Raw genomic sequence first — 15,640 nt, forward strand, 5'->3', positions numbered from 1 at the left:
TCACCTTACAGAGCCACTGGCAATCGCTATGTTCTATAGGTGATACCTTGTCTGAGCCCTGCTCAGTCCTCTGAACTCCAATGTCTATTCCCCAAGGCCTCTTCATTCCAACACCTGCCTGGAGGCCTTTCTCTATGATACACTGCAAAACATCATTGTCCTCAGTACCCACTCCAGGGTCTGTGGCAGACATCACTAATTAATCATGGAGCTCTTTCCTTCCAAGCCTCAGTCCCCTCTATAAAATTAGCTCCTGGAAGCCACAAAGAGTCAAAACCTATTAGGGCTCTCCTTCCCTGGGAAAAGCAGGACCCAGAGCATACTAACATGCTTTTTTTTTTCTCTCTCAGGTGAAATGTGGATGAAAATTGCATCAAGGGTAGCTGTGAACAACCTAACTTAGGAAATGCACTTGGAAAGTAGAGGTGTGATAAGGTGGTGATGACAAAGAACCATGCTCAGCTTCATGGAATTAGAAGAGGTGGGTGACAGGAGCTATGAGCTCAGGCTCTGTTTATTTTATACGCTGACATCAGTCCACCCTCATCCATTCTTCCCTCCTCAGAAGGCACCATGATTCCTCTGTGTGATCCATGTGACTGGGGTTACCTGATGGTCACAGCCAGTGCCTACCTTGGACTTGACGGCCAGGATGATCTTGGGCAGGGCCACGATGAGGCACTTGAGGGCGATGGTGATGTACTTTAGAACAAAGTCTGCGATCCCCACGATCCATAGCAGGTCAAAGAAGTCCAGTGTCTCCAGGTTGGGCTTCAGGAATATGAGGCTGGGGGAAGGATTCAGAGGGTCAGAAGGTTCCCTTAGGGCCAGGCCTCAGCAGCTCCTTCTACTCACTCGGGAGCCTTCTAAGTATCACCTGTAGAAAAAGCACTGAACTGGGAGTCAGACGTCTGTGTCCTTTTCCTAAAGTATCACTTATAGAAAGAGCACTGAACTGGGAGTCAGATGTCTGTGTTCTTTTCCTGAATCTGCTACTCACCTGCTGTGTGACCTCACGTGGATCTTTTAACCTCTCTGAGTCTTAGTTCCCCTGAGAGTTAAATGACCATATTGGCCTGGAGTTTCATTAAGGTCCCTGTTTTAGTCCTTTTTTGTGTGTTGCTGTAACAGAATACCTTAGGCTGGGTAATTTGTAGAGGAAAGAGGTGGTTTTGTTTGTTTGTTTGTTTTTGAGATGGAGTCTTGCTCTGTCTCCCAGGCTGGATGGAGTGCAGTGGTGTGATCTTGGCTCACTGCAACCTCCATCTCCCGGGTTCAAGTGATTCTCCTGCCTCAGCCTCCCAAGTAGCTGGGACTACAGGCATCTGCCAACTCAGCTGGCTAATTTTTTGTATTTTTAGTAGAGACGGGGTTTCGCCATGTTGGCCAGGCTGGTCTCAGACTCCTGACTTCAAGTGATCCGCCCACCTCAGCCTTCCAAAGTGCTGGGATACAGGCATGAGCCACTGCTCTCAGCCAGAGGAAAGAGTTTTATTTAGCCCAGGGTTCTACAGGCTGGGAAGTTCAAGGGCACGACACTAGCTTCTGGTGAGGGTTATTTTTCTGGTGCATCATAACATGAAGGAGAAGGCCAAAGGGGAAGCAGACAAACCCCAGGGGCGTCCTGGCTTTATAAGAACCCACGCTCACAGGAACTAATCCATTCCCATGAGACTAACCCAGTTTCACCAGAGCAAGAGCTCACTCACTATCATGAAAATGGCACCAAACCACTCATGGAGGATCCATATCCGTGACCCAAACACCTTCCGCTAGGCCCCATCTCCCAACACCATTGGGGATCAAATTTCAACATGAGTTTTGGTGGGGACAAACCCAACTGTAACAGTGCCCCCTAGTTTTGTGGGTCCACAACAGGCTTTATAAGAGAAGGCAAAACGAAGGAAGGAAGGAGGGAAGAAAAGAAAGGAGGAGGAAGAGAGGGAGGGAAGGCAGGGAGAGGAAATTAGGAAGGCAGGCCAATACTATGAAGGAGGGAGGGAAACTGATGTGTCAGGAACTGTGCTAAGCTCTTTGCTCACTGATCCTCACAACTGTCCTGTGCAGTGAGTGTTGCTTATCTCCAGTTTCTAAATAAGGCACTGAGGCTTGGAGAGGTGAAGTCAGCTGCCCAAAGTCACACTACATAGGCATAAAGGCGTTGGTATCAGACAGACTTGAACAGGAATCCAGGCTTCTCCATTTATTGGACCCTGGGCAAATAAAGTTATCTCTGTACGCCTCGGTGTTCTCATGAATAAAATGGGAATTGTTCCCTCCCTTATGGTGTCATTGGCAGGATTTGATGAGATAATGGACAGATTACAGACCCTGCAGTGCAGCAGTGATGACCATAGTAATACTATGAGGCAGGTACTTTTATCTACCCCATTTTGCAGATGAGGAAACTGAGGCACAGAAAGGTAAAGTGATATGTGGAAGGTCCTGAAAATATTAAGGGACAGAGGTGGCCTGGAACCCAGACATCCTGGCTGCAGTTAAAGTTCTCCATCCATACTCTACAGCTGAGTAGTGTAAACCTGTCCATGACCAGATAAGTGAAACCTCATGTTCAGTTTCTGTACTTAACTCGGAGACAGACAACAAGCAGTTCTCAAACTGGCACTGGTGAACACACCACACTTTGAGTGGCACTGCTCTCCAACACTCCCCAAGAGGGGAATGTTCTTTGTAATAGTGGCTAAAATATCCTGGCTTTAGATGTCATGCAGCCCTGCTCTGTGTATTTTACATGTCTTAACTCATGTTGTCTTCCCAAAGACTCTATGAAGTAGGTACTGTTAATATCCCATTTTGAGGCTGGGCGCGGTGGCTCACGACTGTAATCCCAGCAGTTTGGGAGGCAGAGGCAGGTGGATCACTTGTCAGGAGTTTGAGACTGGCCAACATGGTGAAACCTTGTCTCTAGTAAAAAAATAAAAATTAGCTGAGCATGGTGGTGCATGCCTGTAGTCTCAGCAACTCAGAAGGCTGAGGCAGAGGTTGCAGTGAGCCGAGATCATGCCACTGCACTCCAGCGTGGGTGATAGAGACTCCTTCTCAAAAAAAAAACAAAAAACAAACAAACAAATATATATATATCCCATTTTGAGCTGAGGACACCGGGGCACTAAGAGGTGGAGTCACCTTCCTGCAGCATCTCGGGTTGAATGTGGAGCTTAGATTGGAACCAGTACTCAACCCACGCTGGTCCCTCTCCTTTCTTCCTGCCGGATTACAGGCTCTGGGCAAGGGCCAGACTAAATCCCATCAGCCCCCTCCAAAGCAGGGAGAAGTGCACTCAGCACAGAATGGATGCTTTCTATATGCTTTGGAAATACTCAGCTGGGCTGGCGGAAAAGGGTGCAAAATGAGGCCCCTATTCTAGCATCCTAAGAATGGGTTGGTCTGGGTTATTTTGAGTAGGGCAAAACTACGGACAAGTCACTCACAACACCTTCAGTGACCCTCCCACATCCCTGCCCTGTCTCCATGGGATTCCTCGCCTGCAAGTTGGAGTAGTCATCCAGGTCATAATACAGGGAGAGGTTTGCGGCCCTGAGCTCCTGTCTTTAGCTCCGCTCTTGCCCTTCCCAGGATATCCCAGGCTGGTTGGTGGATTTCCACTCTGCCAAATCTCCAATGCTTCCATGATCATGATCAAATGAAGATCTGCCTCATCCTTTCCATTTTATCTTAAAGATCTGCCTTATCCTTTCCATTTCATCCTGGACACCAGTTGGTGTTCAATCTATCTATCTGGGTTTTATTCCATCATCTTAGTGAGTTTTTTTGTTTGTTTTTGCTTTTTTTGGGGGGTGGGTGCAAAAGTGTTTTTCTATGGATTCATCATCAAGTCTACTCATTTCTAAAGTACCCTACAAACTTTAATGGACGGATATATTTTATTGTCAGTTTTGCTCCTCCTTAGGCACCTCCACCAATAATTATGGTGATTTTTTTTTTGAGATGGAGTCTCGCTCTGTCACCCAGGCTGGAGTGCAGTGTCACAACCTGGCCTCACTGCAACCTCTGTCTCCTGGCTTCAAGCGATTCTTCTGCCTCAGCCTCCCGAGTAGCTGGGATTACAGATGCCTACCACCACGCCAGGCTAATTTTTATATTTTTAATAGAGACAGGATTTGGCCATGTTGGCCAGGCTGGTCTCAGACTCCTGGCCTCAAGTGACCCACCCACTTTGGCCTCCCAAAGTGTTGAGATTACAGGCGTGAGCCACTGTGCCTAGCCTAATTATGATAATTAATCATAAAATAATCATATTAATTATATGCCCAATGTTTTATTGTTTACCCGGCACTTTCATGAGTCTTATGACATGTGGCCTTTCCTAACTAGCCTGCAGGCAGATAAGGGAAGAATGTGAACTTGGTTCCAATTTTGCAAATGAGGAAACTAGGGAAGGCTCAGAGAGGTGACATGACTTGCTCAAGGGCACAAAGCTGGGAAGAGGTAGAATTAAGACTTTGATATTGGTCATCAGACATCAAATCCTGAGACTATTCAAGCTCACTGGTAAGGGGTGCCTCCAAGGCTAAGACTCCTTAGCAAGGGCTTCATGAAGTCTCAGTTTCTTCACCTGTGAAATGGGTCCCCAAGAGGCCAAAATAAGACAATGGTTGTTGGCATCACACACAAGCACACTCTAGACTGGTGACTTCAGTAAGGACAAGGACTCAGCTATGTTGCTCTTCTCTCTCTCTTTTTTTTTTTTGGAGACGGAGTTTCGCTCTTGTTGCCCAGGCTGGAGTGCAATGGTGCAATCTTGGCTCACTGAAACCTCCACCTCCCCGGTTCAAGCGATTTTCCTGCCTCAGCTTCCCAAGTAGCTGGGATTACAGGTGTGGGACACCATACCTGGCTAATTTTGTATTTTTAGTAGAGATGGGGTTTTACCATTTTGGCCAGGCTGGTTCGAACTCCTGACCTCAGGTGATCCGCCCACCTCAGCCTCCCAAAGTTCTGGGATTACAGGCGTGAGCCACCGCGCCCAGCCTGTTGCTCCTCTCTTAAGCTTCTCTCTCTCTCTCTTCCTGTGCGCCAGTTTGACTCAGTCTGCTTTGATGGGGGCACAGAGGTCTGAGCCTGGGAATATGATCATACCCAGAAAATGGCATGAGCTGGAAATTCATCCAAGGTTCTGGGAAACTCCACCTCCTTCACCCTCCACCAGGACCTTGACATTCTAGACCAAGCACTGAATGCAGGGTATGAGATCTGTGTTGACGCCTCGGAACTGCTCCTCAAATTGCTTTTATGGGTGGCCTCAGAAAGTGGCGAAACCACACAATCCTTAAAGTTCAATTTCTAAACAGATGGATGTGGTCTGAAAGCCTGATTTGAGTTTCAACTCTGTCCTAGAGGTCCTCTGGCCAACTCTACCCCCAACCATCCACAAAAGAATCTTCCCTCGATTCTGACAGCTCTGATAGCTTCCACAAACAGCAGTCACGTTCTGATAACATTCACTTATGCAGTGATCTCCAAATACTTTTTAAAAAATGAAGCCAAATGTATTCCGATTACAGGATTATTTTTCTTTCCTAATTAATTCTTTGGTGTTAAAATAACCATTCTTTTATGAAATGATGTCAGTGGTAGATGATCTTTTTTCCTAATAGTGGTAAAGCACACGGAACACTAAATGTACCGTCTTAACCATTTTTACATGCACAGTTCAATGATGCTAAGTACATTCACACTGTTGCATAATCATCACCACCATCTAACCACAGACCTCTTTTCATCTTGCAAAACTGAGACTCTGTACCCATTAGCAGTAACTCCACATTCCCTTCTCCCCACAGTCCCTGGCAACCATCATTCTCCTTTCTGTCTATAAATTTGACTACTTTAGGTACTTCATGTAAGTGCAATCATACACCTAATGTCCTTTTGTATCTGGCTTATTTCAATTCACAAAATGTCCTCAAGGCTCATCCATGTTGCAGCATATGTCAGAATTTCCTTTCTATTTCAGGCTGAATATTCCACTGTATGCACATACCACAGGGTGTTTATCTATTCATCTGTCAATAGACACTGGGTCACTGGCTTGCTTCCACCTTTTGGCTATTACATGATGATCATTTTTAAAACATGTTTTAGTTGCAAAAGCAAGCTGATATCTACATGGTAACCCCCTGGACTTTGATGTGGGTCGCTTTACTGGTTTGTGAACTCTTTTAGTCTGGGACTTACACAATTTTGTGTCTGATGTAGAGATGTGATTTCCAGCACCCTTACAGCCTCTACAGATTCTTCCAAGTAGTTGCATTTAGGGCATCTGCTGAGCCTGTGACTCTATTCTGAGAGGTGCTCACCACTGCCATCCTCAGGGAAAGCATCCACATCCCCACTGGACTCTGCGACCCAGCCCCCATGGCCCATGAAAAGCCAATCAGAGGTGCGCTCTCTTTAATTTTGAAGGAGAAACAGAGACTGCTAGTGAACGGCTAAGTCATGCCAAGAACTGAACATCAAATTCCAGGAAGTCCCTGGTCCCTGCCCTTTCTCAGGCCTTGTTGTTTGGTTTTCCTAGGATTGTTTGAGTCCCTGCATGGAGCAATGCCTGGAAGAATTCCCTGTTTGTTTAAGCTGGTAACCCAAAGGGCCCTTAGTTGATATGTTTTCTTTTTTCTTTTTTTTTTTTTTTCAGACGGAGTCTCGCTCTGTCGCCCAGGCTGGAGTGCAGTGGCCGGATCTCAGCTCACTGCAAGCTCTGCCTCCCGGTCCACGCCATTCTCCTGCCTCAGCCTCCCGAGTAGCTGGGACTACAGGCGCCCGCCATCTTGCCCGGCTAATTTTTTGTATTTTTTAAGTGGAGACGGGGTTTCACTGTGTTAGCCAGGATGGTCTCGACCTCCTGACCTTGTGATCCGCCCGCCTCGGCCTCCCGAAGTGCTGGGATTACAGGCTTGAGCCACCGCGCCCGGCCGGTATGTTTTCTTAATATAGTCTTAGGCACATACACAGGAAGTGTCAATAGATGCTACTTGCAGCTGGTCATGGTGGCTCATGCCTGTAATCTCAACACTTTGGGAGGCCAAGGCAGGCAGATCACCTGAGGTCAGGAGTTTGAGACCAGCCTGACCAACATAGTGAAACCCTGTCTCTATTAAAATTATAAAAAATCGGCCGGGTGCGGTGGCTCACACCTGTAATCCTAGCACTTTGGGAGGCCAAGGCGGGTGGATCACAAGGTCAAGAGATCGAGACCATCCTGGCCAACTTGGTAGAAACCCTGTCTCTACTAAAAATACAAAAATTAGCTGGGTGTGGTGGCATGTGTCTGTAGTCCTAGCTACCTGGGAGGCTGAGGCAGGAGAATCGCTTGAACCCAGAAGGGAGAAGTTGCAGTGAGCCAAGATCGTGCCACTGCACTCCAGCCTGGCGACAGAGCAAGACTCTGTCTCAAGAAAAAAAAAAAAAATCAGTCAAGTGTAGTGACGTTTGCCTGTAATCCCAGCTACTCAGGAGGCTGAGGCAGGAAAATCACTTGAATCCAGGAGATGGAAGTTACAGTGAGCTAAGATTGTGCCACTGCACTCCAGCCTGGGCGACAGAGCAAGACTCCGTCTCAAAATAAATAAAGAAATGCTCCTTGCATTTATTGACATTTCTTGTGCATTAAAGTGATATGCTGGTAAATGAAAGAGTTGTACAATGGCATGTTCTACATGCTACAATTTCCACAACAAATAGGTATCAATATGTAGAGAAAAATGTTAGCAGAGTTGTTGTTAGGTGACAGAATTGGAGGTGGTTTTGGTCCTTTTGAAACGGGTTTTCCAATTTTCACAATTAAAAATAAATTACTTTTGAAATTAGAAATATAAGTAACTTTAAAAATTGTGACCAGGTGTGGTGGCCTGTGCCAGTATTCCCGGCACTTTGGGAGGCTGAGGTGGGAGGATTGCTTGAGCCTAGGAGTTCAAGGCTGCAGTGAGCCATGATGGCACCACTACATTCCAGCTAGGGCAACAGAGAAAGACTGCCCCATCCAAAAAAAAAAAAAAAAATCTGAGCTATTCATTTATTTGACAAATATTGATGGGGCAGCAACTATGGACAGCAATGTATAGGCACCAGGGGAAACAAACTCACTAAAAAAAATTGGAGGCTGGCAAGCAGCCCTGAAGGAACTCAGGAGAGAAACTGTTGACCATTCGAGATGTCCATGGGAGTGAGTGAGATTCTGCCTGCTTCATTTACCCTGGCAGATTTGTGGAGGAAGCGTCTCATTTCAAAAGAATTTTCAGCCGGGCCTGGTGGCTCACACCTGTAATCCCAGCACTTTGGGAGGCCGAGGCGGGCGGATCACAAGGTCAGGAGATCAAGATCATCCTGGCTAACACGGTGAAACCCCGTCTCTACTAAAATAGAAAATTAGCCGGGCGTGGCGGTGGGCGCCTGTAGTCCCAGCTACTTGGGAGGCTGAGGCAGAAGAATGGCGTGAACCCGGAGGCAGAGCTTGTCAATGAGCCAAGATCGCACCACTGTATCCAGCCTGGGGACAGAGCCAGACTGCCCGTCTCAAAAAAAAAAAAAAAAAAAAAAAGAATTTCCAGGTGCTAGTTCAGGGTGACAGGGATATTTAAGGAAGCTGATGAAAAGTCGGGGCTAGTAATCCATTCAATTTCCTGTCTCTGCTCTCCACTTGCCCCACCACATTGCATAGAACCCTGAGTCAATGTCACAGAAGAGGGTGCCCCCACTCATGGGAACATGTATTTGGGTGAAGGAGCAAGGAGCCCTGTTACTGTCTCTGCACAGCCTCACCAGATGGGAGACATTTTTATCACTTAACATTATTTAAAAAGCACTGCTATTACTATGTAAAAAAAGTGTCTTTAAAATTTTTTTTTTTTTTTTTTTTGAGACGGAGTGCCCGCCCAGGCTGGAGTTGCAGTGGCCCGATCTCAGCTCACCTGCAAGCTCCGCCTTCCCCTGGGTTTTGCGCCATTCTCCTGCACTCAGCCTTCCGAGTGACTGGGGCTACAGGCACCCGCCACCATCCGCCCGGCTAGTTTTTTGTATTTTAGTAGAGACGGGGTTTCACTGTGTTACCCAGGATGGTCTCGATCTCCTGACTCGTGATCCGCTCCGTCTCGGCCTCCCAAAGTGCTGGGATTACAGGCTTGAGCCACCGCGCCCGCCCTAAAAAATTTTTTTAAATACAGATAATTCTAAAGAAAAAAATAAAATTGCTCACACACGTACTTTTTTTTTTTTTTTTTTAAACGATAGGATCTCACTCTGTCACCCAGGTTGGAATGCAGTGGTGCGATTATGGCTCACTGTAGCCTTGACCTCCTGGGCTCATGTGATCATCCCACCCTCGTCTCCAGGGTAACTGGGATTATAGGTGCACGCCACCATGCCTGGCTAATATTTGCATTTGTTGTAGAGATGGGGTTTCACCATGTTGCCCCGGCTGGTCTCAAACTCCTGGGTTCAAGGGATCTGCCCATCTTGGCCTCCCAAAGTGCTGGGATTACAGGCGTGAGCCAATGCACCTGGCCTATCCACATATTTAACATCTAGAGGACCACTGTTAATATTTTAGGTCAGGAGTCAGCAAGCTTTTCCTTTAAAAACAGACAGTAAATAGTTTCGGCTTTGTAAGCTATATGGTCTCTGCCATAACTGTTCAACTCTGTCGGAACACAGATGAACTCAAACGATACGTAAATGGATGGGTGTAGCTGTGTTTCAGCAAAATGTTACTAATCAAAATGGGTGAATGGCTGTAGTCTGCCAACCTCTGTTTTAGTGAGTATCTTTAAGGACTTAAAAAAAGTACAGGCATAAATGAATCAATTAACGAATGAATGAAAAAAGAAAAAGCTGGTCACAAAGGCTCACACCTGTGAACCATTTGGAAGGCTGAGATGGGTGGATCACTTGAGGTAAGGAGTTCAAGACCAGCCTGGGCAACATGGAGAAACCCCCATCTCTACTAAAAGTAAAAAAAATTAGCTGAGCATGGTATCATGCGCCTTAAGTCCCAGCTACTTGGGAGTCTGAGGTGGGAAGATTGCTTGAGGCTGGGAGGTCGAGGTTTCAGTAAGTGTGATCCACCCACTGCACTCCAGCCTGGGTGACAGAGCAAGACCTTGTCTCAAAAAAAAAAGGAAAAAACAAAGAAAAAGGACATACATACATTAAAATCACCTTTAAAAGCTCTTACATTCATCAGATGGGGGAAAAAATAAAATACAGTCATACATCGCTGAGTGGCTGGGACATTTTTCTGAGAAACACATCCTTAGGTGATTTGGTCCTTGTGTGAACACCATAGAGTTGACTTACACAAAACTAGATAGCATAGCCTACTTACAGCCTATTACTCTTAGGTTACAAACCTATGTAACCTAACATGTTACTGTACTGAATACTATAGGGAATTATAACACAATGGTATTTGTATATCTAAACAGAAAGGGCACAGTAAAAATACCATATAAAGGATGAAAAAAGGTACACCCATATAGGACACTTATTATCACTGGAGCTTGCGGGACTGGGAGTTGCTCTGGGTGAGTCAATGAGAGAGTAGTGAATGAATGTGAAGGCCTAAAGACATGACTATACACTGCTGTAGAATTTACAGACACTGTACATGTAGGCTACACTACATTCATTTTATTTTATTTTATTTTATTTTGAGATAGAGTCTCATTCTATCACCCAGACTGGATGCAGTGGCGTGATCTTGGCTTACTGTAGCCTCCGCCTTCTGGGTTCAAATGATTCTCCTGCCTCAGCCTCCCAAGTAGCTGGGATTACAGGTTCCTGCCACCACACCTGGCTAATTTTGGTATTTTTTTAAGTAGAGACGGGGTTTCACCATGTTGGCCAGGCTGGTCTCAAACTCCTGACCTCAAGTGATCTACCCACCTTGGCCTCCCGAAGTGCTGGGATTACAGGCGTGAGCCACCATGCCCGGCCGTTACATTTATTTTAAAATGCTTATTTCTTCAATCATAAATTGACCTTAGCTTACTGTAACATTTACTTTGTACACTGTTTTTATTTTTTGACTATTTTATAATAACATTTAGCTTAAAACAGATTGTACAGCTGTACAGAAATATTTTCTTTCTTTATATCCTTATTCTATAAGGTTTTCCAATTTTAAAACTTTTGTTAAAACTTAAGACACAAACATACACCTTAGCCTCACCCTAAATGGGGTCAGAATCATCAATATCACTGTCTTCCACCTCCACATCTTATCCCACTGGAAGATCTTCAGGGGCAGTAACACCCATGGCACTGTCATTTCCTATGACGGCAATGTCTTCTTCTGAAAGGCACTGCCTAAGGCTGCCTTACAGTTAACTCTGAGACACAATCTCGCTCTGTCTGGAGTGCAGTGGCGCAATCACGGCTCACTGCAACCTCTGCCTCCCGGGTCCAAGCAATTCTCTGGCTCAGCTTCCTGAGTAGCTGGGATTACAGGCGCCCGCCGCCACGCCCGGCTAAGTTTTGTATATTTAGTACAGACGGGGGTTTCACCATCTTGGCCAGGCTGGTCTTGAACTCCTGACCTCATGATCTGCCCACCTTGGCCTCTCAAAGTGCTGAGATTGCAGGCGTGAGCCACCATGCCCAGCCAACTTTTATTTTTTATAAGTAGAAAAAGTACACTCTGAAATGACAATGGGCTGGGCACTGTGGCTCACGCCTGCAATCTCAGCACTTTGGGAAGTTGAGGCAGGTAGATCACCTGAGATCAGGAGCTTGAGACCAGCCTGGCCAACATGGCGAAACCCTGTCTCTACTAAAAATACAAAAATTAACCAGGCATGGTGGTGAGTGCCTGTAATCCCAGCTATTTGGGAGGCTGAGGCAGGAGAATCACTTGAACCTGGGAGACGGAGGTTGCAATGAGCCGAGATCGTGCCACTGCACTCCAGTCTGGGCGACAAGAGCAAAACTCGGTTTCAAAAAAAAAAAAAAAAGAGAAAAAGAAAAGAAAATGACAATGAAAAGTATAGTAAACATATAAACCAGTAATATAGTCTTTTATTATCATTATCAAGCATTAAGTACTGTACATAAATTGTATGCACTCCTCTTTTATATGACTGGCAGGACAATAGGTTTACCCCAGCATCAACACAAATACGTAAGGCACTGTGCTACAGCATTATGATGGCTGCAGTATCACTAGGCAATAGAATTTTCCAGCTCCATTATAACCTTATGGGACCACTGCTGTCTATATGGTCCATCGTTGATGGAAACATCATTACGTGACACATGACTGTAATATAAAAGGCCAAACTGGGCCAGGCATGGTGGCTCACGCCTGTAATCCCAGCACTTTGGGAAGCCAAGGTCGACAGATCACCTCAGGTCAGGAGTTCGAGACCAGCCTGGCCAACATGGTGAAACCCCATCTCTAAGAAAAATACAAAAATTAGCTGGGTGTGGTGGCGGGCACCTGTAATCCTGGCTACTCAAGAGGCTGAGACAGGAGAATCACTTGAAGCTGGGAGGCAGAGGTTGCAGTGAGCCAGGATTGCGCCACTGCACCCCAGCCTGGGCAACAAAGAGTGAAACTCCATCTCAAAAAAAAAAAAAAAAGGCCAAACTGTGCAAAGTAGGTTTCTGACCTCCAGTGCCCACCAAGAGGCAATTATTATTTCCAGTTTCTTGGTTGTCCTTCCAGAAATATTCCAGACCTGCACTATTCATACAGTGTTCACTAACCATTTTGAATACTTGAAATCTGGTTGATTGGAACTGACATAAGCTGTATGTGTAAGATACCAGATTACAAAGACTTAATGTGAAAAAAGAATGTAAAACCAGGCGCAGTGGCTCATGCCTGTAATCCCAGCACTTTGGGAGGCCGAGGCGGGCGGATCACGAGGTCAGGAGTTTGGGACCAGCTTGACCAATATGGTGAAACCCTGTCTCTACTAAAAATACAACAATTCACTGGGCGTGGTGGCACGTGCCTGTGATCCCAGCTACTCAGGAGGCTGAGGCAGGAGAACTGCTTGAACCCGAGATTGCAGTGAGCTAAGATCCTGCCACTGCACTCCAGCCTAGGCAACAGAGTGAGACTCCGTCTCAAAAAAAAAAAAAAAAAAAACGTAAAATATCTCATTTATAATTTTTATATCGATTGCATGCTGAAATGACAATATTTTGGGGCCAGGTGCGGTGGCCCATGCCTGTAATGATCCCAGCACTTTGGGAGGCCGAGGCAGGTGGATTGCCTGAGCTCAGAGGTCCGAGACCAGCCTGGGCAACAAAGCGAAATTCTGTCTCTACAAAAACTATAAAAATTAGCCAGGTGTGGTGGCATGCACCTGTAGTACCAGTTATTTGGGAGGCTGAGGTGGGAGGATCACCTGAGCCCAGGGAGGTCGAGGCTCCAGTGAGCTGTGATCACACTACTGCCAGTCTGGGTGATGCAGTGAGATCCTGTCTCAAAATGAACAAACAAACAAACAAAACCCAAATATTTTTGATATACTGGGTTAAATAAAATAAATTATTATAATTGAATCCACCTGTTTCTGTTTAGTTTTCAGTAACTAGAAGATGTTAATTTACCTATATGGCTTCTCTTGAATTTCTACTATTGAGTGCTGGTTTAGATATACATGAGGAGTAATAGCCCAGCCAAGTGCCCCACTCTCCCACCGTGGGGGTTGGATTCCCATGCTCACCTGTTGTACAGCTGCTGGGAGCTGAATGTATAAAGCACATAGAGGGTGTTCCCCGCCAGAAAGGCCAAGATCCACAAGATGACCAGTACCGACCTCTTCTCCTGAAGACAAAGCAAGAGATCTGTGATATCAAAGGTGGACGTGGCAGAACCTTCCAGAATGTACCCTGATGACTGGCAGCTTTTCACTTTGTCAATGCTTTGAAGGAAGTGGTGCTGAAGGTGAAGGGAAGGGCATTGGAACCTTTCCATTCCACTGAGACCCAAGTGGTGGTCACGGAGAAGGTGGCAGAATGGTGGACATCTGCTTGAAAAACTATCTAGAAAGGCAAGAGAGCAACGTGGTTCACAGCAGACTCGAGCTGGATGGCACACATTCAAATCTCTGGTCAAATCCTGTGTGGGAGCTGTCCAACTCCAGGCAAGTTATTTAAACTCTTTCAGTTTCCCTTTCCTCATCTGTAAAATGGGTGTATCTTAGTATCTACCTTATAGAGTTGTAAGAATCAAAGTACATAAAATGCCGTTAAGAACTAAAGCACAGAGAGGTTAAGAAACCTCAAGGGTATGTGTCTTCATTTGAAAATGGAGTTGTTGTTAAAGATTAAATCAAATTTTTATTTTTATTTATTTTTTCTGTTGCCTAGGCTGGAGTACAGTAGGGTGATCATAGCTCACTGTAACCTTGAACTCCTGGGCTCAAGTGATCCTCCTGCCTCAGCCTCCTGAGTAGCTAGCACCACAGGCAGGTGTCACTATACCTGGCTAATTGAAAAAAAAATTTTTTTTTGTAGAGACAGAATCTTGCTATTTGGCTCAGGCTAGTCCTGAACTCCTCGCCTCAAGTGATCCTCCTGCCTTGGGCTCCCAAAACACTGGAATTACAGGCAAAAGTCACATTTTTAAATGCAAACATTCAGTCTGGTACAGATTCATATTTGAAGCTTGCTAAGCAATAGGACTGATTATTAAGAGTTTATAACCCAGCAGAAGATTCGGATCTAGAAGTTGAAAATTTCTGCTTTCACTTTTTCTAGGACAGACCTCTAGCCCACTGCCTTGGACTGACCGTTCCATGGAGCACCACAGCGTAGAATTAAATTCAAACTTATACACCTAATTCTCAAAGCCCTTCACAATCCAGCCCCATTTCTCCTTCTTCAGCCTCGTTCCTGTCTAGTCCCCAGGAAGACAAATTGGAAATCCTCAGTTTGCTGTTTCCCAGCAGTTTCACAGCCTTAGAGCAATCCTAGGAAATATCTGAAGGAGATGCAAAGAGGGGCATGTTCCTGCCTATGTACCCTGGGACACACAGGCAGACCCCTCTGCTGTTGATTCTCAACAGCTCATGTCTTTTCTTGGACTGGAGTGGCTACATTGCTGGAATAAGATGAGGTCATAACTTTCCCAGTGCAACCTTCCCTGTGGTTTCGGTAAATGCTCATACACACTGTCTCCAGACACAGCTCAGTGCCCCACGCACTGTTACGATGCACATTTCCAGAGAGTGGACGAAACAAATGCATCTCCATCCACCCATTATTCCAGGAGCGGTCAAGGTTAATGACGCTAGAAACCACCTCCAACCAACCAACTGCTCTTATCAATGTGATTAATCCACCCGGTAGCTCTTTTTACTCCAATAAATAGATTCCAGTTTAATTCTCTATGAATCCAAACCAAAGGTGGAATAGGAAGAGGGAATTAGCAATGTTCTGGGAAGACAGAATCTGAAGGACAAAGGAGGTAGTTTTCTCCTAATAAGCTGAGATGCCTACGCTTACTAAGGGCCATGTAGACCTGCTCTTATGGAAGATATGCACACACAGGCAAAGTGTCACCTGTGTCTTCATGAGGATCAAGGACCCCTGGAGGCCCGTCCATGGATACAGAGATCCTCTTAGCTCCTAAAATTTAAGTAAAGGTGCC

The 15,640-nt window shown here is 45.7% G+C and overlaps 1 protein-coding gene across 1 annotated transcript in view; it reads right to left on the reverse strand.

Annotated features, from left to right (window-relative positions):
• Positions 1-509: 509 nt before the first annotated feature.
• The window catches only part of RNFT2 (ring finger protein, transmembrane 2), a 43,130-nt gene continuing 27,999 nt past the window's right edge, over positions 510-15,640 (reverse strand). Inside the window, exons 6-7 of the mRNA XM_017887890.1 lie at positions 13,713-13,813; positions 510-787 (exon numbers count right to left, since the gene is read on the reverse strand). Of these exons, the coding sequence (XP_017743379.1) occupies positions 562-787; positions 13,713-13,813 (327 nt within the window). The 3' untranslated portion in view covers positions 510-561. The remainder of the gene's footprint in view (positions 788-13,712; positions 13,814-15,640) is intronic.

Source organism: Rhinopithecus bieti, unplaced genomic scaffold (assembly GCF_001698545.2).
Source record: "Rhinopithecus bieti isolate Rb0 unplaced genomic scaffold, ASM169854v2 scaffold_17010, whole genome shotgun sequence".
NCBI classification, from domain to species: domain Eukaryota; kingdom Metazoa; phylum Chordata; class Mammalia; order Primates; family Cercopithecidae; genus Rhinopithecus; species Rhinopithecus bieti.